Source organism: Moschus berezovskii, chromosome 18 (genome assembly GCF_049115385.1).
Source record: "Moschus berezovskii isolate FMDL1 chromosome 18, NW_MosBer_1.0, whole genome shotgun sequence".
Lineage (NCBI taxonomy): Eukaryota > Metazoa > Chordata > Mammalia > Artiodactyla > Moschidae > Moschus > Moschus berezovskii.
Window position 1 is genome coordinate 53,862,181 of NC_142477.1, and position 24,450 is coordinate 53,886,630.

Below are 24,450 nucleotides of genomic sequence, written 5' to 3' on the forward strand. Positions count from 1 at the left end.
TGTTCATCTCAAATGAGAATGAATTCTTAGAATATACAATCGTCAAAGTATTTTTCTCTTTACTTTTACGAGACAGGAGGAAGAAGAGCCACAAAGACTGAAATTAAGTAATTCTAGATGGAAGGCACTGGGCTTTAAGTGAGGAGAATTTTAAGAATCAAGTGGTTATTGAATTCCTATGTGAATGTGGTTTTAGAGAAGAGGCAGGTTGGGAACTCAAACTATAAGAAATTGAGGAGTCAAAAGAAGGGAAAGAAAAGAATAAAAAATACCAGTTCAGTTCAGTCGCTCAGTCGTGTCCGACTCTCCGTGACCCCAGGAATCACAGCACGCCAGGCCTCCCTGTCCATCACCAACTCCCGGAGTTCACTCAAACTCATGTCCATAGAGTTGGTGATGCCATCCAGCCATCTCATTCTCTGTCGTCCCCGTCTCCTCCCGCCCCCAATCCTTCCCAGCATCAGAGTCTTTCCAGTGAGTCAACTCGTCGCATGAGGTGGCCAAAGTATTGGAGTTTCAGCTTTAGCATCAGTGCTTCCAATGAACACCCAGGATTGATCTCCTTTAGAATGGACTGGTTGGATCTCCTTGCAGACCAAGGGACTCTCAAGAGTCTTCTCCAGCACCACGGTTCAAAAGCATCAATTCTTCAGCGATCAGCTTTCTTCACAGTCCAACTCTAACATCCATACATGACCACGGGAAAAACCATAGCCTTGACTAGACGGAACTTTGTTGGCAAAGTAATGTCTCTGCTTTTTAATATACTATCTAGGTTGGTCATAAGTTTCCTTCCAAGGAGTAAGCGTCTTTTAATTTCATGGCTGCAATCACCATCCTTAGTGATTTTGGAGCCCAAAATATAAACGTCTGACACTGTTTCCACTGTTTCCCCATCTATTTCCCATGAAGTGATGGGACCAGATGCCATGATCTTTGTTTTCTGAATGTTGAGCTTCAAGCCAACCTTTTCACTCTCCTCTTTCACTTTCATCAAGAGGCTTTTGAGTTCCTCTTCATTTTCTGCCATAAGGGTGGTATCATCTGCATAACTGAGGTTATTGATATTTCTCCCAGCAATCTTGATTCCATCTTGTGCTTCTTCCAGCCCAGCGTTCCTCATGATGTACTCTGCATATAAGTTAAATAAGCAGGGTGACAATATAGAACCTTGACGCACTCCTTTTCCTATTTGGAACCAGTCTGTTGTTCCATGTCCACTTCTAACTGTTGCTTCCTGACCTGCATACAGGTTTCTCAAGAGGCAGGTCAGGTGGTCTGGGATTCTCATCTCTTTCAGAATTTTCCACAGTTTATTGTGATCCACACAGTCAAAGGCTTTGGCGTAGTCAATGAAGCAGAAATAGATGTTTTTCTGGAACTCTCTTGCTTTCTCCATCATCCAGCGCATGTTGGCAATTTGATCTCTGGTGCCTCTGCCTTTTCTAAAACCTGCTTGAACATCTGGGAGTTCACGGTTCACACATTGTTGAAGCCTGGCTTGGAGAATTTTGAGCATTACTTTACTAGTGTGTGAGATGAGTGCAATTGTGTGGTAGTTTGAGCATTCTTTGGCATTGCCTTTCTTTGGGATTGGAATGAAGACTGACCTTTTCCAGTCCTGTGGCCACTGCTGAGTTTTCCAAATTTGCTGGCATATTGAGTGCAGCACTTTCACAGCATCATCTTTCAAGATTTGAAATAGCTCAATTGGAATTCCATCACCTCCACTAGCTTTGTTCGTAGTGATGCTTTCTAAGGCCCACTTGACTTCACATTCCAAGATGTCTGGCTCTAGGTCAGTGATCACGTTATCGTGATTATCTGGGTGTGAAGATCTTTTTTGTACAGTTCTGTGTATTCTTGCCACCTCTTCTTAGTATCTTCTGCTTCTGTTAGGTCCATACTATTTCTGTCCTTTATCGAGCCCATCTTTGCATGAAATGTTACGACAGAATGATTTCTGTTCGTTTCCAAGGCAAACCATTCAATATTACAGTAATCCAGGCCTATGCCCCAACCAGTAACGCTGAAGAAGCCAAAGTTGAACGGTTCTATGAAGACCTACAAGACCTTTTAGAACTAACACCCAAAAAAGATGTCCTTTTCATTACAGGGGACTGGAAAGCAAAAGTAGGAAGTCAAGAAACACCTGGAGTAACAGGCAAATTTGGCCTTGGAGCATGGAATGAAGCAGGGCAAAGGCTAATAGAGTTTTGTCAAGAGAATGCACTGGTCCTAGCAAACACCCTCTTCTAACAACACAAGAGAAGACTCTACACATGGACATCACCAGATGGTCAACACTGAAATAAGATTGATTATATTCTTTGCAGCCAAAGATGGAGAAGCTGTATACAGTTAGCAAAAACAAGACCAGGAGCTGACTGTGGCTCAGATCATGAACCCCTTATTGCCAAATTCAGACTTAAATTGAACAAAGTAGGGAAAACCACTAGACCATTCAGATATGACCTAAATCAAATCCCTTATGATTATACAGTGGAAGTGAGAAATAGATTTAAGGGACTAGATCTGATAGAGTGCCTGATGAACTATGGACGGAGGTTCGTGACATTGTACAGGAGACAGGGACCAAGACCATCCCCATGGAAAAGAAATGCAAAAAAGCAAAATGGTTGTCTGAGGAGGCCTTACAAATAGCTGTGAAAAGAAGAGAAGCGAAAAGCAAAGGAGAAAAGAAAAGATATAAGCATCTGAATGCAGAGTTCCAAAGATTAGCAAGTAGAGATAAGAAAGCCTTCCTCAGCGATCAAAGCAAAGAAACAGAGGAAAACAACAGAATAGGAAAAAGAAGAGATCTCTTCAAGAAAATTAGAGATTCCAAGGGAACATAAAAAACATATTCTTTTAAATGCTTTGGTAGTAGAAGAAAAAGGTAAGCTAAAGTGGCTTAAGGTAAAGATAAGACAAAGATTCTTAACGACAGGATATGTAAACAGTAGGGATGGAACCAATAGAGAGGGGTTGAAGACACACAGGAAAAGAATGATTAAATATGTATATATTTCCTACACATAGCTCCCACTTGACCCCAACACATTTCTTTTTACCTCCCTATTCTGGGGGGAAAAAGATATATGGTTTCTTGATGGAATTCTGACCATGTCACTGAGAATTGTCCTTTGAGAATATGTAGCCCTTACATATAATATTAAAGATGTAAGAACTGACTGGTATAAAGCAAGAATCTTTTGTATCAGTACTTACTACATAAATCTACAACTTTGTGCTAGGTACTATGCTAGGTTTAGCGTTCAAGAAAAAATAATATATGGCTCCTAAATTCAAGAAGTTTACCTTTCAGTTAGAAAACATATAAAACAATTATATAAGGCTATAAGAATAAAAATGAAGTGTTCAATTCTGGAACACAGAAAGGACAACAATAACAACAACAATAATGGGGACTGGAATAGTTGAGAAAGACCTCAAGAAAGTGACAGAATATTAGGCTTCAGTAGGTAGACAGGATATAAACTGGTGCAAAAAGAAAGACTATCAAATCCTTCTCTTTTTATGCATATAATTTTTGGTGCCTCATGGGACAAGAAGGTCTTGCATGCCATGCCTGTGGTTTTGTAAACAATTATTTCTTAGAGCTGCTGCTGCTGCTGCTAAGTCACTTCAGTCGTGTCCGACTCTGTGTGACCCCATAGACGGAAGCCCACCAGGCTCCCCCGTCCCTGGGATTCTCCAGGCAAGAACACTGGAGTGGGTTGCCATTTCCTTCTCCAATGTGTAAAAGTGAAAAGTGAAAGTGAAGTTGCTCAGTCGTGTCCGACCCTTAGCGACCCCAGGGACTGCAGACTACCAGGCTCCTCCATCCATGGGATTTTCTAGGCAAGAGTACTGGAGTGGCTTGTCATTGCCTTCTCCGTCTTAGAGGTACAAAAGCATATATAGAAATAGGTCTGCTGCCTTCTCTTTACCCTCAGCCCTCTAGGGTCTGAGCTCTGCTGTCTTCTGCTATGGAGTAAAAGAAAAAAGGGGCAGGACCATGTCTGTATCAGGCAGGAGAAAAACTATGGTATCTACCAAAGCAAGTTCAGAAAAAGTGAAAATCTAAAGTTATCAGGGATAGGATTAAAAAGCTAGAGGATAAGAAATTATTAGGAGACAGAGAAAAACTGGGAGATTGGATCCCACAGTCTGTCAGTGGGTCTAGGACAAGTTTGCTTTTCAAACTTGACTATTTTTGTGATTCACACAGAGAATTTGTTAATATACAGATTTTGATTCAGTAGATCTGGACTAAGGGCTGAGAGTCTGCCTTTTTAACATGCTCTCCGTAATACTGACCTGTGCAGGCTACACATTTATTAGCAAGCATCTGGGATGTGTTGGCAGTCAAATGATTTAATACCCTTCTCCAATTTAGAATAAAAATATTAAGGTAAGTGGGGAAATTTTCAGAAATAAAAAGTTACAGCTCTGCAAAGACCTGACACCTGTGGTTTCATATTTCTCTTCCTTTAAAAATCTTTTAAGAAAAATAATTTTGGGATTCTCAGAAAATGAGCATGGATATATACAGACAATCATTAAAAATGGTCATATCATATTAATTTTAGATCATTGTTTATATACTTTGATTAACTAGACTCATCTCACTGTCAGTTAACAAAAGGGATTCAACTTGGTGTACAACGCTGACAGTTTCCAGGCAAACCACATACACTCAGACTTAGACTGGCTCAGCTGGTATCTCTGAAGTTTGCTACTGAGAAGACAGCCTCTAGGAGGTCTGAACTAGACCTGGAGATACTGGATTACTTCTACTCCCCAGAGGGCTTAGATAATTCTGATACGGCGCTAAGACTTTACCATAACTACTAATGTAAAGACCTAGAGTAAGAAAAAGTGAAAAAATTGGGGGAAACAAATGATCCCACCCAGAATATTTTGAAAGTCCCTACTTTGACTACGCAAAAGGATATCTTAGGAATTCACAAGGCCTAATACGAGATATCTGTGTTCAAGTGACTAGCTCAGTCCTTGCCCCTCGTAAACATCTAGAATGTTGAATTCCCATCTCCCTTTTTATTATTACCTATAAAAATCATTTTTTTTCTCAGAATGTTTCATTCTTCTTTAAACTTTCAAATTTCTGAACATCTCATATGTGGTAATTCTTATAAGCATGAAATTACTTATATAGTTTTGAACCTAAGATAATAATACAAATTTAATAAGAAGATCTAGCCTTCAATCTGAGTTTTTACAGTCTCTTCCTATGAGCAGTTTTTACATTTTAAATGATTCAAAAACAAAAGCAGAAAAGAATAAGCAACAGTAGGTGGACTGCAAAGTTTAAAATCTTTAATATCTGCTCTTTGACTCTTGTTTTTAATCTATAATATATATATTTTATATATATATATATAAAATATATGTATAAATTTCAGTTTCTCATTCCTGTAGAAAATTTCTCAAAACATTTTTTCCTATAGCTACAAACTTAAAAACTGAATAGACTAAGCAGAACTTATTATTTATTTTATTAATCAATGACCTAAACTACTTCAACAGTTCATCCTTCTCAAAGATTTTAGGATTATGGATCAACAGAATTCAAGCTAACAAGTCTCTAGGCTGTTGTAAACATAAAGAGATTGTTTTAAATTTCTCTGCTGCTGCTGCTAAGTCACTTCAGTCGTGTCCGACTCTGTGTGACCCCATAGACGGAAGCCCACCAGGCTCCCCCGTCCCTGGGATTCTCCAGGCAAGAACACTGGAGTGGGTTGCCATTTCCTTCTCCAATGTGTGAAAGTGAAAAGTGAAAGTGAAGTCGCTTAGTCGTGTCCAACCCATAGTGACCCCACGGACTGCAGCCTACCAGGCTCCTCCATCCATAGGATTTTCTAGGCAAGAGTACTGGAGTGGCTTGCCATTGCCTTCTCCGTCAAATTTCTCTATGCCAGGCTATTAACAATGAACTAGTCTGAGATGTAAGATGTATTAATTAGTATCTTTGACCTTCCATGATGCCATCCTTGGAATATGGCCAGCAAAAAGTTCAACCACTGGGAGTTGCCCTGGTTTATGTTCACTGTTCATTTCAACTTAACCTTAGACAATTAGCAATGCTTTGCCCCTTACCAGTGCCCTGTCTGCAGGAGCGGTGAGCCGGCTGTAGTAATGAATCCTCTTGTTCATGGCAGAGGCATGGTCGCTAACCCTCTGAATGACATCATTCACACTGACGATGTTTGTGGGCTCTATATAGAAAGGCCTAGAGAAGGGAATATACACTTGACAAAGAATGTTCAGGCAGAAATTCTGGAAGTCAGCCATTGAAGAAAATGACTTCTTGTCCTCCATTAGAAATGGGATGTACCAAGGCAAGGCATTCACTTCTCACTTTTGGTGGGAAAAGAAAATGTCACAAAAGAAGTATTATCCAATCTACAGAATAAAGCTTTTGTTTCATAAAGTTCTTACTTTAAACACACTTTTTTAAACTTAAGGAATTTAGCAATAGAGGAGACATAACAGAAAGAGCTTCAATCAGTTATCAAAAAGAAATATAGCAGCTGTCAGTTTTCAACAATGAAACTTAGGCACAGCTTTAAATATTCTCTGAAAAATGTTTGGCATTGAATCAGAGAGATTATAGACAAAAACATTCCTCTATTAAAGAGTCTCTACTCCTTTATGGGCCAAAATTACTTCCTATGATAAACACAATTCCTATTTCTTGGTTCAAGTACTAAGGATTAGTGATCTCAACCATCTCCCTTATGAAACTTAGCCAAAGTACTATCAAATGGAACATCAAGACACTAGAGATATTTTGTCTCATTCTACTTTTCTTAGATTTCAGTAACATACCATTATATTACTATTTATATGCAATGCTTTCTCCTCATAACTGTGTCCCAATCAACCATAGATTCTGGTTTTCAATCATCATGTTCAGTCATTAACCCATTCAGTTCCTTACTGAAACCCCCTCCATTTGCTTTGTTTCCAGCAATAAACGACTTTAAATGGAAAGATCTGCAGGGGTACATGCAATGACTATGCCTCAGATCCCTTGAAGTTACAAATGAACTGTCTCCCAAACTGTATATAATTTGCTATTTCAGATTGTACACAGATCCAAAACAATAAAGGGGAAAAAAAGCCAAGAGATTTATCACTGGTTCCCTATAAGTCTTCTATATTTATAGTTCTGAAATAAGCTTAAAATTTCCTAAAGTATGGTAACCATTTTTGGAGACACTGTTAATCTAATCTTGCAGGAAGCACTTGAAAAACCAAGTGACTGGAATTTTAGTTTATGCAATTTTTCCAAATACCTCTGTAATATTAGAGAAGTTGAATTTAAATATTAGAGAAGCTTAAATTTAGTTAAATTTAGTCTCTCCAGTTAGCATACAGTCTCTTTGAATCTTTTGTTTATTATTTACTCTCCACCATAGCACCTAAATATGGTGGGTGCTTTCTAGTTCAATTCAAAAAATATCTAAGAGCATTTCCTAGAGCAAATAAGTAGATATAGAGATCAATATATTATCTATAGTAAGCATATACTTGCTAAATGAAATCACTGATGTCAATAAATCTCAAGGGGATAACTGAAAACAAAAGAGTCAGAGGCCAAATAAACTATCCCTACTTATAAATGTGGTACCCTGAGATAATTACCACTCTTTTGAAGGCATTAGGTGTTCTAAATAATTTACATCTCTACTGTAGCACTCAGTAGTATTAAAAAAGCAATATAAAAATATATATGTCTGGGAGACAGTGAGGGGTCACATTCTACAGGACATTCCCTTCTTGTTTTGTAAGAATGATATCCCACAAAATTAAAAAAACAAACTATATCTTTAATGCCAACATAAAGCAGAGCTTTAGGCTAATCAATGATAACTAATAGAGCTAATAAGTATGACATTGATAGAAAGAGATGAGGATGTTCTACTCATAGCTTATTACTCTGAAAATTCAATGGTATTAATATTTAATACCAAGTACTAAGTTGGCTCAAAGCCCTGTTGAAAAGTAGTCCAGGAAGTGTTCCAATTTCTTGGCTCCTGGCCTCTTACAGAAGTGTTAACTGTACCAGTTTAGTTGGCTTGGGTTCTCAGAGAGCAGAATGACTCTGAAAGTTTTTCTTTTTCAACAGTTTTCATCAAGATGCTGAGTGCCTGTTCAAACAAATATTTTGGAATCTTTTCAATGCAGATTCTCTTTAAAAAATATATAACTCAGCATATTTTAACTGAATTATTAGAAACATATGCTAAAGCTTCATCTGAGAAAGCAAAAAATATGAATTATATTTCTAAATTGAACTTTTGGTGGATTTGAAAACTTTTAAAATTGAAACTATACAGAGAATATTCAGAATAAAACATTTTTTGAAACTTTTTCTTTTGAAACAGTTTCACATGAACGCTCCCTATCAATGGTACTTCTCATTTGAAATGCAGCTCAACTGTGTCACACTGGAAAGAAATTATAATATTTCATGCACAAGTTATGTTTATCTCACCTTAAAAATATTTATGGTCATGCTACAGAAAAAAAATGCTTTTAACATTCAGCAAAATTTTAAAAATATTTAAAAATGTGACTCAAAACCCTGTATTTTCATTTAATACACTTATAAACAAAGAAACCTTATTTCTACCTAACACCTTTTCTAGGTTCCACTCCTTAAATTCCTTAAAAATTTTTGGCTTTTAAATCTGTCTCCACCCTTCTACTGACCAGTTACGCTTCTCTGAAATTTACTAACAATTCCATGACTCTTAAGAAGGTTCATTCTCAAAATGAAGACTCTTGACTTAAAACTGTTTCTTTATTCACATCTCTATGGAAGATGAAACTCTCAAACACCTACCAAATTGGAACTGTTTGTTAGAAAATGAAAAGAGAATCAAGTATTCACAAAAATCTCATGCAAATAAACATTCAAAATAATGAACCCACTGTACTTGTTTCTACCTGTTTGGTAAAATACTGTGTCTGCTGGGCAGCTTTTCAATAAAGAAAACAGAAAAGAAGTTAATCAAGCCATTGTACCTAGATATTTACTGCTACAAGAAAAATACTGGTAATTTCTGGCTTACTGACACATTTCTTGCTTCCTCTGATGCCTAAATAACATTCTCTTTCACAAAAACCCTGCTCTACGCTCCAACTTTACTCAATGTCTCCTATTAGGGAAATTAAAATGGAGGAAGTCTTGTTCAGACTTCAGAAGCAGGAGAGCAGGTCTCTGACCTCCTTCTGACCTGCCTGGGTACTGCCCGGATTCCATGCCTGCCTGCAAGCACAGCAAGTCAGGCAGCACTTTAGATAAAGAGAGAGGGTTTCGAAATTCTTGAGACCCTGGAGGTCTGGCCAACACCCTGGGGTCTAGCAAAATTCTGTGACTCACGAGGTGAAACAAACAGCATTGTAAAAGTTAAAAAAAGAGTCAGAGCTGCATTTTTGTGTCTGGAATTATAAGTGGGAGCCCTTGAAACTGCAATCTGAAGTCTCACTCGTGGTTGGACACACTGCCTGGGACATTTTCCCAATTGGGACTCCAGACTGCTGTTAATGAGGGACTTCCCAGCACTGTTAAAGTCTGGAGGTTGGTTGGCCTAATTTGGTGCTGTATATGCTGTCACTTTTCTCTATTGTTTCTATTTCTCTTCTTTTAATGACTGTATGTTGAAATTAAGTCAAATAATCCCCTATTAACTATTGAAATTGTTGTATGTGATGAGTGGTTTCTTTATTAACAAATCCTTTGACCCTAAAAGGAAAGTAAAATTTTTGGCAAAACATCTCCAAAAGTTGAGCCTACATAAGCTCTTCTTTTTTTATTAGCGTTAATTACTTTATTGGTTCTCTAGTTTATGAAATACTGTTTAAATGCCAACAATGTATTAAGCACTGTGTTAATGATCAACAGGATATAGAGCCTCAAGGATCATAGTCTACTGGAGAAGATAGGTAACTAAGCAATTTCAGTTCAGAGAGAAAAACATAAAAAGAGAGAAAGTGATTATGAACTATCATAGGAGCAAGGCTGTGTGGTGTTGGGTACGTGCAGAGTACACAGAAGGGGAAACTAAATCATGTCTGGCAGACCACAAGAAAACTATTGCTGAAGTGAATCTGAAAAGATACAAAGGAGTTAATCAAGGATGAGGAAAAGAAAAAAAATTGTGCTTTAAAGAATGGAAAAGTATGTAGAAAGAACCCAGAAAGGGAGCAGGATGAATGTTTTAAAACTAAGTAGTAAGAGATGAGGGAAACCTGGGTTCGTACCTGGAGGACTTCACATGCCAATAGACATAATCCTAAAAGGGACAAATTCTCAGTCTTCTTAGTTGATTCCTTCTCAAACCCCCAATCCTTAAATGTCAGGGTAAGCCAGAGTTTAATCCATTTTCTCTTCTCTATCTACACTCAGTCTCTTGGTGGACTCCCATACCTTCAAATATAATGTGCATGCTGATGGCACTCCAACTATTCTCTCCAGCCTGAACTCCCGATTCACATATCATAACTGCTCTCTGCTACCTCTCTCCCACCCCATCTCTAGGATTTGTGTGCCACACTAACCCCAGTACCTTCCTCACCATTCCTGATACAGTGAAAGCATGTATCTACTTTAGGACCTTCGTTATTACTTTAAACAAAGGCTCTGAAGGCCTTTCTCCTAAATATTTTCATGACTTGCTTCTTGACTTCTTTCATGTCCTTTCTCAAGGTCCCCTTTCTCAATGAGACATTTGGTTATCCCTGTCGCTCTACCTAAAATTTCAACCTCTCTTCTCCATCCCTGTCATTTCTTATTCACCATCTCTGCTTTTCTGCCTTACATTTTCTCTCTAGAATTTATACTATCTAGCATAATACGTACTTTATATTTACTACTGATTACCTCTAATAAATAAAAGCTTCATGAGAGCAGGGATTTTTGTCAGTTTGGTCTCTACTCTATTCCCAGGGCCTACAACAGTACCTGGCATATCATAGGAGCCCAATAAAATACAGTGAATAAATGCATTTTGAAATCACTTTAGAAATATATAAGTTGGAAAAAATACTACAAAGATTTCCCATATATACTTCATGAAGGTTAACCCCCAATGATGAATTCTTATATAACCACAGTATGATCATCAAAACCTATATTGCTTTTATAATGAGAAAAAAAGTTAATAAAAATCATGAAGATAACGTTTTTTAACTTTTCTTTAGTTTTAAAAAGTTTTAAATAAATACCTGGGGGGGGGGAATGACGGAAGGAATAATCAAAGTATTAAAAGCTATAAAAAATGAGAAGCAGCAACCTAAAAGAAAATCAATTTAGTATGATATCCTCAAGCAAATTAAAGATTTTCAGGGTTAGAGAATGATTGTGTCAAGTGCTACTGCTAAGTCAAATGAGATGAGGACTAGTCTATGAAATGACCACTGGTAACCTGAATGTGAGCAGTTTTGGCGGAGTAGTTAGAGCAAAATCCTGAATGAACTGGGTTCAAGAGAAAAATTTGGTATGGTGAGTTCAAATAATCCTTGCAAGGAGTTTTCTGTAAAGAGGAATGAGAGCAATAAAGTGGTAACTGAAGAGGTAAGTGTAAATACTATAGGAAAATGCTTTAAAAGCATAAAAAATATAAAAATCATCTATAATCCCACAACTGGTTATCATTAATAACATTTTACCAACTTCAATCTCATGGAAAAAATATAATGACACAGCAGTATATGTTCATCAGAACGGTGAAAATTTAACAACCTCACAATATCAAGTACTAGTAGCAGGTAGAACAATGGAAACTCTACTGGGAATATAAGCTGGTATAACCCCCATGGAAAATAGTCTGGCACTATCTAGTGAAGTTGAATTTACCCACCCAATTTACTCCCAGGGATATATCCTAGAAGAGTTCTCATATATGTGTACCGGGACACACATACAATAATGTCATTCTTTGTAAAAGTCTCACAATGGAAATATCCCAAATGTTCAAAAGTAGAATGAATAAATAAACTGCAGATACCTATAGAATAAAATGCTAGAAATTACTGGCAATGAAAGTAGTTATGTACCACTTGGATGAAAACTATAATGCTCAACAAAAGTCACAAAAGAATATACACAATAGGATCCCATTTACATGAGATGCAAAAACAGGTAAAACTGAATTCAGTATTTAGGGATACATAGACAATAAATAATAAAGAAAAGCAGGAAAATGATCATATAAATGTCATGAGAGTGATTACCTATAGGGAGGCAGAGGGATGTGTTTGGTGAAGGACACACACCTTCAAAATAGCTTCAAAACAGCTGCAGTGCAGCTAATTTCTAGACTTCGTTGTTGGTTGGATGGGTCTGGGCTTTATGAATTTTTAAATTGTACATATGTACCATACACTCTTCTGTATACTGTATATAACACATGATAAAAAGAACTTTAAAAACAGATGTTAAAGTAACATATTCTTTCAAAATTCAGTAACGAGAGGGACCCAAAAATTCTTGTGTACCATACAGAAATTTGCTGGTTATCTTGTGGCAAAATATCTTAAAGATTTGTTAAACTTAAGTACGAATTAGCTACCTTTTTTCTGTAACAAGACAACTGTTCCACATTTGCTGACCTCTTCTATGATGAGTTGTGGCTGTCAACAGTATGCTACATAGGTACCCAGAAGGTATCCAAAACTAAAATAACTCCCCACATACCTAATCTGTCTCCCTTCAAAGTGAAGATATTGTAACAATGACTGAGAAAGAAGTTGCTTTTTGAAAATTAATTTACTGCCATTCTGAGTGACATTTGGGATTCTGGTTCCCTGACCAGGGATCGAACCTGTGTACTCTGTATTGAAAGCTTGAAGTTTTAACACTGGTCTGTCAGGGAAGTCCCTGAAAAAGCAGTTGCTTTTTAAAAAATTCACATTATACAGAAAATATTCTGATAACGGATGTTTAAAAATGTTTCCATTGTTACATGATTTCATTGTTGAAAATAATGTCTGTCACCAATAAAACTCAAAACTGCAATTTTATAGACATGGATTAAATTTTTCCTAATGTTTAAGAACTTCCAAAGAATGTAAATGGTCTTTGAACATGTTATTAACCACACAAAAAAATCAAAGTAAAAATTGTAATAATGAAGCAAATGACAACACCAGTATCTAAGTATTTATTATATATAATACTAAGTATTAATACTACTATCTTCACTAAAAAGTATTCAGAGCATAAAATGGCTAAAAGTCAGTGACATTAAACATTCATTTCAAACATGAAAATTTACATTTTGCATAAAACTGTATAAAAAACATTATAAAGTTATAATTTCAATGTGAATTATTAGATCTGAGTATATCGAATGATTCTTTCTCCTTTGTATCCTTCTCATAAGAGTACCTTCCAAATGGATACCCCTGAAGTATTTAGCTCCCCTCCAATGGTGCTTTCAGACCAGTGAGGTAGCGCCTCCATTCTGGCCAAGAAGCTACTGGCTTGTAACAGTTTTGATTTTAATTCCAGTTAACCTGAGAAGGATGATTCTGTTAATTTCTCCCTCCTCTCAGGAAAGAGATTAGCTACTTTCTGAAGGCTCTCTCTAAACCAGTGTGGTTTTTTTTTATTTTTATTTTTTTGAAGGAGAGGAGAGATGGGAGGATAGACTGGAGAGAGAACCAAGAAAGGGGAACAATGCTACCGGTTGTTTCCAAGTTCACAGTATTAAACCAATAAAAATAGGAGTATTTGGGGCTTTAAAAATATTAATAAGAAGGAATACCAGAATACACAGACTGACACAGCAGTCACTAAATGTGACTGAGTCATGCTGGGAAGGGTGAAAATTTACCAGGCAAATTTCAACAACTTCCATATATTATTGCAGGATGAGCAGAAATGAATTTCAAATTATCTTGAATTACTATTGTGGCAAGGTGTTATAAGATTTTCAAAAATAATAAGGCATATTCTACTGTTATTGTTAATACTATAAAGTAAAAATAAAAGTTTTAATGTACTGTTAAATAAAATTTAAAGTTAATTCTACTGGGATTCCCTGATAGCTCAGTTGGTAAAGAATCTGCCTGCAATGCAGGAGACCCCAATTTGCTTCCTGGGTCGAGAAGACCCACTGGAAAAGGGATAGGCTACCCACTCCAGTATCTTGGGCTTCCCTTGTGGCTCAGTTGGTAAAGAATCCGCCTGCAGTGCAGAAGACCTGAGTTCGATCCCTGGGTTGGGAAGATCCCCTGGAGAAGGGGAAAGGCTACCCACTCAGTATTCTGACCTGGAGAATTCCATGGACTGTATATTCATGGGGTCACAAAAAGTCAGCTATAACTGAGTGACTTTCACTTCTTCAAAGTTAATTCTATCAAGATCATTACATAATTTTTAAATTTCTATTTTTGTGTTTTATAATATACGTAATACAGTACACATACAAAAAAATAAAATGAAACAAAAAGAAAAAAAAAGTACATATACACAAATATAAATATATACAGCTCCAATTTTTCAGCTTTTTTTTTTTAAACTGATAAGGATGGTATGATGAAAAAACTAAATGCTGATAAACACCTGGCTGAAGGTTATGGGTTCTTTATTTTAAGATTCTAGGCTGTTACTTAGCCACAAGTAAAAATCTTCCTTAATGACATATGGACAAAGAACTTGACCTGAATATTAATTCTCAGGACTATACAGTTTAATTAAATACAGATGCTGCTAAGAATGAATTTACAAATTCTTTCAGTGCAATTCATGCTTTCAAATTTTGTTTTTTAAAAACCCATAAATTGTTTTAATGCAACTGTGCTGAAAACAAACAATCTCTTCTTTCATGGCTACAAAATGATCAATAACACAAATGTAAAGTTTTTTTTTGTTTGTTTTGATTTTAGTATCAGCTCTGGAATGAGGCCAATAGAATTATATAAATAAACATCAGGAACTTTCAACAAAGTTAAGATGCTAGAAGCACCTGTAAGTATATACAAACATAACAGTTCTTTAGTTTTTCTCTAGGTTGATATAAAACAGTAATACCACCACCACCAACCACCCCATCCTATTTTCTACCTATAAAAAGCAGTTCCAACAGAACACCATGAGTGACATTCTACAAAGTAAGATTAGGAATGTGGGAAAAATTCCCAAGAGGGCACACTCTCCAAGCAGTTCTTCCTTTCACTCATTTTATGAGAATGCCAAAATAAGTCCCAGATTTTCTCAGTTTCTTTAACTGTAATAAAGTAAGAGTATTATTAATTTTTTGAAGAAAAGAATGTCTTAATTATAAATTATAACTAAGATATACTTAATTATATACTTAGTTATAATTATTTATATTATATTATAAATAAGTAATAATATAAATTATAAATATTATACGCTTCAACCCTCAATGTCACACCCATTATTACTCTCCTTCTTACACAAATCTACCAAAAGAATTTCTGGAAGAGAAATGAAATTTCTAGTTTCAAAGCCTAAGTACTCCCCATTAAAAAAGAAAAAAAGCAGGGGAAAAGAAAATTGCCAGGCCAGCATTTTAACTAAAATTTCCTCAAAAGCTGGAAATGTAATGAAATACTTCAGTAAGTATATATATTGAGACAAGTCTTATTTTTGATATATACTTATGATTCTTCAGATGAACACCAGAATTGCTTTCCTCATTACCTTGTTACCTAGAAATTGAAAACACAAAAAATTCATCTACTCTTTAAACAGACTGCCAGAGAAAAAGAGCCTTGTTCTTATTCCTCTCCCATAACTTAAGAAACGAATACTAAAGAGATCAAACCAGTCAATCCTAAAAGAAATCAACCCTGAATATTCATTGGAAGGACTGATGCTGAAGCTCCAATACTTTAGCCACCTGATGCAAAGAGCTGACTCATTGGAAAAGACCCTGATGCTGGGAAAGATTGAAGGCAGAAGGAGAAGAAGGCGACAGAGGATGAGATGGTTGGAAGGCATCACCAACTCAATGGACATGAATTTAAACAAACTCCAGGACATAGTGAAGGATAGGGAAGCCTGGTGTACTACAGTTCATGGGGCCCCAAAGGGTCGGCCACAACTTAGCAAATGAACAACAACAACTTATCAAGCTTTAGAAATCCTTATCATGACCCTCAAGAAAGGTAAATGGGGGACTTCCCTGGGGATCCAGTGGCTAAGGGCTGCACACTCCCAATGCAGGGAACTACATGTGTGGGATCCCATACACTTGCAACTAGAAGTTTGGATACCACAGCTGAAGATCTGCATGATTCAACAAAAACCTGGTGGAGCCAAATAAGATAAAAAAAAAAAAAGGTAAAGCAGCCAGGAGAACTCCTGCTTTGCCACTAGAAAGACACTAGCAACAAATGGTCTACCCAAACTGGCCTTCAACCCAAATAGCAAACACTGTAGTAGCCTGACCAGAATCCACTGATGGTTGTAAGCCATGTTACTTAGCAAACCACTCCCAAAATAACCGAACAGTCTGATAAAGGCAACAGTCCAACATGAAATCTGCTGCCAACTGGCTCTTATCAACTAATTTTACATATAGGAAAGTTTTATAAACAATTTAGTGAAAAAGAAAATAAACAGTGCTAGAATGGGGATTCTGACACAGGAACTTCCACGCATAGATGGCAGGAGTATAAAGTTGCACAACCTTTCTAACAACAATTTGGCTATATAGTAATATATTAAAAAAACCTTGATTGTGTTTACATCCTTTTATTCTAATAATTATACTTTTGAGACTCTACTAGAAGAAATCAAAATATGGTATAAATATGGCATGTAGAAAGCTGCTAATCAAAACATTATTTAAAATAATTAAAATTGTGAACAACTTAATAGTTAAACACTTAAATTATGATATATTTAAATAATATGCATTTATATAAAATGATATTTAGAAATAATTCTTAATATGGAAAAATGATCATAGCTTTTTGGGGCATTTCAATGATCCTTAAGGATAAGTTTTATTGTAAAACTTCTTACAATTCCTTGAAATCTGGTACTTTCCCCTTACTTATCATTCTTAGCCTCAGTCATAATCCCTAGAATTTATGGCAGCTAAAACCCTTAGATGACCTTGCCAAAGAACTCTAGATTTGCTGCAGAGGCCTGATCAGGGAGAGGCTGGAAACTGTTTTATTATCCAAAAGGCTCTTTGGATTAGAATAACTATTAGAAGCAACTGTGAGGGTGGAGAGACATTAAGGTGAGTGGACCTTACTTTTTTAACTTCTCCAGAAGCAAGGCAAGAGGTACCCTAGGGGTCACAGCAACAGAAGTACCAGTCCCTACAGTTGCTTACACCTAAGTCCAGTCCCTCCTTGCAGACCAGAGGTTGGTAGTTACAGCCAGATAGGACAGGTCTGGCCCATGGTCTGTTTTTGCCAATAAAGTTTTATCAGAACACAGCAAGGCCCATGCAGTTACGTGTTGTCTATGGCTGTTTTCATTCCACAATGGCAAAACTGAGTGCATATGCACACAAACCCTAAAATATTTACTATCTGGCCCCTTACAGAAAAAAAGTTTGCTGACTCCTGCACTTGACCAATGAATGTTCTTAAAGAAATGCCTGCACAGAAACTTCCAAAGCACCTATCCATTAGTACCACAGATGACCTCATTCTGCTCTTTGATGAACTTAGCCAGACCCTATAGCATAGTTATTTGCTGGGATATGATCCCATGGGTTCTTGGTAATGCTGGATAAGGATGGGGTTAAATCAGTACTTTTTTCTAATTAAAAATGAGTACTGAGTTGAAAAAACATATATATGTGTGCGTACATGTGTGTATGTATACATATATTTGGAGAAGGCAATGGCACCCCAATCCAGTACTCTTGCCTGGAAAATCCCATGGATGGAGGAGGCTGGTGGGCTACAGTCCATGGGGTCGCTAAGAGTCGGACACGACTGAGCGACTTCACTTTCATGCATTGGAGAAGGAAATGGCAACCCACTCCAGTGTTCTTGTCTGGAGAATCCCAGGGACGGGGAGCCTGGTGGGGCTGCCGTCTATGAGGTCACACAGAGTCGGACACAACTGAAGTGACTTAGCAGCAGCAGCAGCAGCATACATATATTATTATATATACATATATAATATACATGTATATAAATACATATCAAATATTTATAACCTCTCTTTTACTTTTGCTGAGTGTCTACCTCCTTCCCCAGAGTGTCTAGCACCAAATGGAGCTTAGTGAATGTTTACTGACAAAAGGTAGGGATAGAAGAACAAAAGAAAGGGAGGAAGGAAGTAGAGAGCAAGGGACAGAAGCAGAGCAGGAGAAAAAACAGGTAGGCAGGCAGACAACTAAGGAATATTTTGCAGAACTAACAAAAGTATGTAATAAAAATTTAAATTGAAAAAGTTAAAAAAATTAAAATGTATATAGTATATGATCTCATTAAAAAATCATTGAAAAGGACAGAATATACTAAAATGCTTTAACAACACCTGCCTCTGTGTGATGGGTATATGTTTCTTTATGCTTTTGTCTTTTTCCAGAACCTTCTCTATACAAGAACAAAGCAAAATCTACTCTTGGAGAAAAAAGATAAATTTATCATCCTATAGAAGTACAGCTGATTTAAACACTGTTTGTAAGAAAATGGGTTTTCCATTTTGTAGATACTATTTTTATCCTAAATTATAAGAATGTTATATTTTCTGGATAAGCTTTTTTTTTTATAAAAGTAGGGAGAAGGCAATGGCACCCCACTCCAGTACTCTTGCTTGGAAAATGCCATGGATGGAGGAGGTTGGTGGGCTGCAGTCCGTGGGGTCGCTAGGAGTCGGACACGACTGAGCGACTTCACTTTCACTTTTCACTTTCATGCATTGGAGAAGGCAATGGCAACCCACTCCAGTGTTCTTGCCTGGAGAATCCCAGGGACAGGGGAGCCTGGTGGGCTGCTGTCTATGGGGTTGCACAGAGTCGGACACGATTGAAGTGACTTAGCAGCAGCAGCAGCAGTACACTGTTTATACTGAGGATAATACAGATGTTATATAAGAAAATAAAAATCACCCATTAGAAATATCAGTTAACACTCTAGTATATTTTCAGATAAGTATAGACCCACATACATGCACTCTGCACTCAGGTGCGCAGAAACATGAAATTAGTTTTACTTGCTTTTGAGCTTTACATAAAGTGTAATCACACAAGGTTTGTTTTTCCGTTTAGCTTCTTTCACCAACATAATCTTTCTGAGGTTCATCCATATTCTTGTTTGCAGCTGTAGATTGTTCATTTTCATAAATGTGTAATATTCCATTACATGAAAATATGATTTATTTAACCATAGCTGGTTGGTGGGTATCCAGGTTGTTTCCAGTTTGGCACTCTTATGAATAACTTATAATCTATATTTTTATACATATCTTTTGGTGAAATGTTTCCATTGATTACAAATACTGTATACTAAATGCTAGCAGGTAATTACAAACTCTCTTGCAAAGTGATTATACTAATTTACACTTACTCTGCTGCTGCTAAATCGCTTCAGTCGTGTCCGACCCTGTGCGACCCCATAGACAGCAGCCCACCAGGCCCCTCTGTCCCTGGGATTCTCCAGACAAGAACACTGGAGTGGGTTTCCATTTCCTTCTCCAATGCATGAAAGTGAAAAGTGAAAAGTGAAGTCGCTCAGTCGTGCCTGACTCTTCAAGACCCCATGGACTGTAGCCTACCAGGCTCCTCCGTCCATGGGATTTTCTAGGCAAGAGTACTGCAGTGGGGTGTCATTTCCTTAGTACTGCATAATCACTCCTATTGTTCTACATCTTTGCCTTGATTTGTTTTCATCATTGACTGATTTCTTAACTTTAGGTTACTATTTTCTGTGTTTTGGTCCCAGATTTTCCATCTGGGCCCTTTTTTATTCAGCAAACATTTTCTATGAGTTTGGTTCGTTTTTATATTTTTAGCCAGTGCCAAAATTCTCAGTCTTGTTTCAGTTTTCTTGAACATATTAAACATAGTCTTTAAAAGTCTGTTTCTGATAACTCCATCATCTGGATCATCTGTCAGTCTTTATTGTGTATCAAGTCTCTAATTTCTAATCATGTTGGTTTATCTTCTCTGCCTAGCTATTTTTAAGTACCTGGCATTGTATTTAATGGAATTTTAATATACAGAAAATAGTATAAATAAGTTGAAGCCTTAGAATAATATTATTTTCTTTGGAAAGGATGTACATTTGCTTTGGGGAGCCAATTTAAGACACTTAGCAGACCTAGATTACCTTAATTCAATTTTAGGAACTGAGATGAGTTAAAGTTGAACTACAGTCTCTGAAAGAAGACCATTCTATTTCCAGTTCATTCATATTTCTAGGCTTTTCAACTTGAAGTTTGCATGGGGCCTGCCTACTTTTAGTGAGCACTGAATTCCAACTTTTCTCCCTGTAGCCTTATAAAGCTGTCAAAAGCTCCGTCAATTTAATAGCTTCTGTGATTCATGGGGTCGCAAAGAGTCGGACATGACTGAGTGACTGAACTGAACTGAACTGAACTGAACAGCTAATAAACTTAAACTAGAATTGGCAGATACTCTTGAGGAAATGCTGCACTTCCCTTTCTTGGTGCCCTCCTTCTTCGAGATCTAGATCCTACTGTTCTTGTCTTATCAGTTCTCCTATGTCTGTAGGCACATTAAAAAAATTGGGGGGGGGGTAAGTTTTTCTAGTTATTCTCAGCAGTTGGTTGGTCCAAATTCCTTAGTCTGCTCTTGTCATAAGCAAAAATCTCCCTTGCCCTCTTTAATTAAAAAAAAGGTAATAGATTAACAAGACTTCCCTGGAGGTCTGTCTAGTAGGTCTAGTAGCTAAGACTCCACATTTCCATTGCAGGGAGCATGGGTTCGATTCCATGCTGGGAACTAAGGTCCCACATGCTGCATGGCGTGGCCAAAGAATTTAAAAATAAATAAAATAAAAATACTTTATTAAAAATGATAGATTATTAAAATATTAATTCACATCCCGTAAAATTTACCCATTTAAATGTGCGATTCAATAGTTTTTAGGACATTCATGGAGTTGTCCCTCAAGCACCAAAACCAATTTTTTGTTTTTTGGCTATGCCATGTAGAATGTGGGATCTTAGTTCTCCCATCAGGGGCACCACCCGTGCCCCCTGCAGTGGAAGTATGGAGTCTTAACCACTGGACTGCCAGGGAAATCCCACCATAACCAACTTTAGAACTTTTCATCACTCCAAAAAGAAGTTCCATTATTCCCTCTCACCAGCATCTGCAACCATTAATCTGCTTTCTGTCTCTATTGTCTTTACCTAATTTAGATAGTTCATATAAATTGAATCATATATGTCTTTTTTTGCGTGGCCTCTTTGACATAACATGTTTTCAAGGTTCATACATATTATAGCATATATTGACACTTTAATCCTTTTTTATGGTCAAATAATATTATGTTGTATGGATATACTACATTTGGTTTATACATATATCAACTGATGGATATTTGGATTTCTTCCACTTTTGGCTATTATAAATGTTATGGACATTTCTTTATATTTGTTTGGACATATGTTTCAATTCTCTTGAGTATATACCTAGGTGTAGAATTGTTAAGTCAAATGATAATCCTATATTTAACATTTCTAGGAATTATCACACTGTTTTCAAAAGTGGCTATCAGTTCAGTTCAGTTCAGTCGCTCAGTTGTGTCCGACTCTCCGCGACCCCATGAATTACAGCACGCCAGGCCTCCCTGTCCATCACCAACTCCCGGAGTTCACTCAAACTCATGTCCACAGAGTCGGTGATGCCATCCAGCCATCTCATTCTCTGTTGTCCCCTTCTCCTCCCGCCCCCAACCTTTCCCAGCATCAGAGTCTTTTCCAGTGAGTCAATTCGTCGCATGAGGTGGCCAAAGTATTGCAGTTTCAGCTTTAGCATCAGTCCCTCCAATGAACACCCAGGATTGAGCTCCTTTAGAATGGACTGGTTGGATCTCCTTGCAGTATAAGGGACTCTCAAGAGTCTTCTCCAACACCACAGTTCAAAAGCATCGATTCTTTGGCGATCAGCTTTCTTCACAGTCCAACTCTCACATCCATACATGACCACGGGAAAAACCATTGCCTTGACTAGACGGACCTTGGTTGGCAAAGTAATGTCTCTGCTTTTTAATATACTATCAAGGTTGGTCATAACTTTCCTTCCAAGGAGCAAGCGTCTTTTAATTTCATGGCTGCAATCTGCATCTGCAGTGATTTTGGAGCCCAAAAAAATAACGTCTGACACTGTTTCCACTGTTTTTCCATCTATTTGCCATGAAGTGATGGGACCAGATGCCATGATCTTTGTTTTCTGAATGTTGAGCTTCAAGCCAACCTTTTCACTCTCCTCTTTCACTTTCATCAAGAGGCTTTTGAGTTCCTCTTCACTTTTTGCCATAAGGGTAGTGTCATCTGCATATCTGAGGTTATTGATATTTCTCCCAGCAATCTTGATTCCAGCTTGTGCTTCTTCCAGCCCAGTGTTCCTCATGATGTACTCTGCATAGAAGTTAAATAAGCAAGGTGACAATATACAGCCTTGACGTACACCTTTTCCTATTTGGAACCAGTCTGTTGTTCCATGTCCAGTTCTAACTGTTGCTTCCTGACCTGCATACAGGTTTCTCAAGAGGCAGGTCAGGTGGTCTGGGATTCCCATCTCTTTCAGAATGTTCCACAGTTTATTGTGATCCACACAGTCAAAGGCTTTGGCATAGTCAATGAAGCAGAAATAGATGTTTTTCTGGAACTCTCTTGCTTTCTCCATGATCCAGCGGATGTTGGCAATTTGATCTCTGGTGCCTCTGCCTTTTCTAAAACCTGCTTGAACATCTGGGAGTTCATGGTTTACATACTGCTGAAGCCTGGCTTGGAGAATTTTGAGCATGGCTTTATTAGCGTGTGAGATGAGTGCAATTATGCGGCAGTTTGAGCATTCTTTGGCTGCAAAAGAAGTCATGGGTATGAAATGAATAGTATGGGAAACAAAGTCAGTGTAGTATCTTTGGTGACAGATCACAACAAAGCTTATTGAAGTGATCATTTTAAAATGCATAGACATGTCCAATCGCTATGGTGTATAAGAGGAACGAACTGTGTTACAGGTCAATTATACTTCAAAAACAAACAAATTAATAGAAATAAAGACTGAATAGAAATAAAGACTCTACCAGAGGCAGGGTAGAGGTGAGGAATGGAAGAAGACAGGCAGTGAAAACATATAAACTTTCAGTTACAAAATAAATAAGTTGGAGAATCCCAGGGACGGGGGAGCCTGGTGGGCTTCCGTCTATGGGGTCACACAGAGTCGGACACGACTGAAGTGACTTAGCAGCAGCAGCAGCAGGAATATAATGTACAACATGATAAATACAGTTAATACTGCTGTATGTTATATATGAAAGTTGTTAAGAAAGTAAATCCTAAGAGTTCTCATTATAAGGAAAAATATTTTTTTTCTGTTTTTAAATTTTTGTATCTACATGAGATGATGGATGTATACTAAACTTATTGTGATAATCATTTCATGATGTAAATCAAATCATTATGGTGTACAGCTTAAAATTATAAAGCACTGGATGTCAATTATATCTCAATAAAACTGGAAGGAATAATAAGTGGCTATATCATGTTTCAATTCCACTAGCAATGTTTAAGGATCATGCCCTCTTTTTAAGCAATTATTTTTAACACCAAAATTTACTAGTCTTAATAAAACAGACCAATCATGCCTCGATAATGCTGAAATAAAATAGAGTATTTATAAAAATAATTCTCTAACTATAATAAGTGAAGTGAAGTTGCTCAGTTGTGTCCGACTCTTTGTGACCCCACGGACTGTAGCCTATTCAGGCTTCTCCGTCCGTGGGATTTTTCAGGCAAGGGTATTGGAGTGGGTTGCCATTTCCTTCTCCAGGGGATCTTCCCAACCCAGGGATCGAACCCAGGTCTCCCACATTGTAGGCAGACCCTTTACCCTCTGAGCCAGCTATAATAAAGGAGAAACAAAATGAAAGTAACATACTAAAGTAATAACAATTTTAATATATAGGAGCTAGGGCATAACAACACTCAAAGACAGGATGAAGACCAATAGTAACATCAATTTATAATGAATAAGCCAGGATTCAAGAGAAGATTAGAAGCCATTCTGTGGAAGAAGTATAATAAAATAAAAAATCAGAGGCACTGGTAGATATAAAAACTAGTGTTAGAATAAATAACAAGTCAGATATGAATTTGATAAGAGAAATAATCTTAATTGAAATAGTGATACATGCCAAGTTAAATTATAAGCTAACTGAAATAGAAAAAATGAGGAAGTGTGATGTTATTGCAAATGAATCAAACTTTTTAAA

General features: G+C 37.1%; 1 protein-coding gene across 7 annotated transcripts in view; it reads right to left on the minus strand.

The window, feature by feature from the left end:
- Nucleotides 1–24,450, minus strand: part of SLC38A9 (solute carrier family 38 member 9) — a 91,519-nt gene that overhangs the window by 45,263 nt on the left and 21,806 nt on the right. For 5 of the 7 annotated variants that reach the window (XR_008685419.2, XM_055422038.2, XM_055422039.2 and 2 more), the window contains exon 3: nt 6,124–6,256. The exons of 1 other annotated variant lie outside the window; for it this stretch is intronic. Coding sequence is in view for 5 of the 6 variants with exons in the window: in XM_055422038.2 (XP_055278013.2) it covers nt 6,124–6,256 (133 nt within the window). In the remaining variant the exon portion in view is untranslated. Of the gene's footprint in view, nt 1–6,123; nt 6,385–24,450 lie in introns of all 7 variants that reach the window. One more of the 7 variants, XM_055422041.2, reaches the window with a different exon arrangement.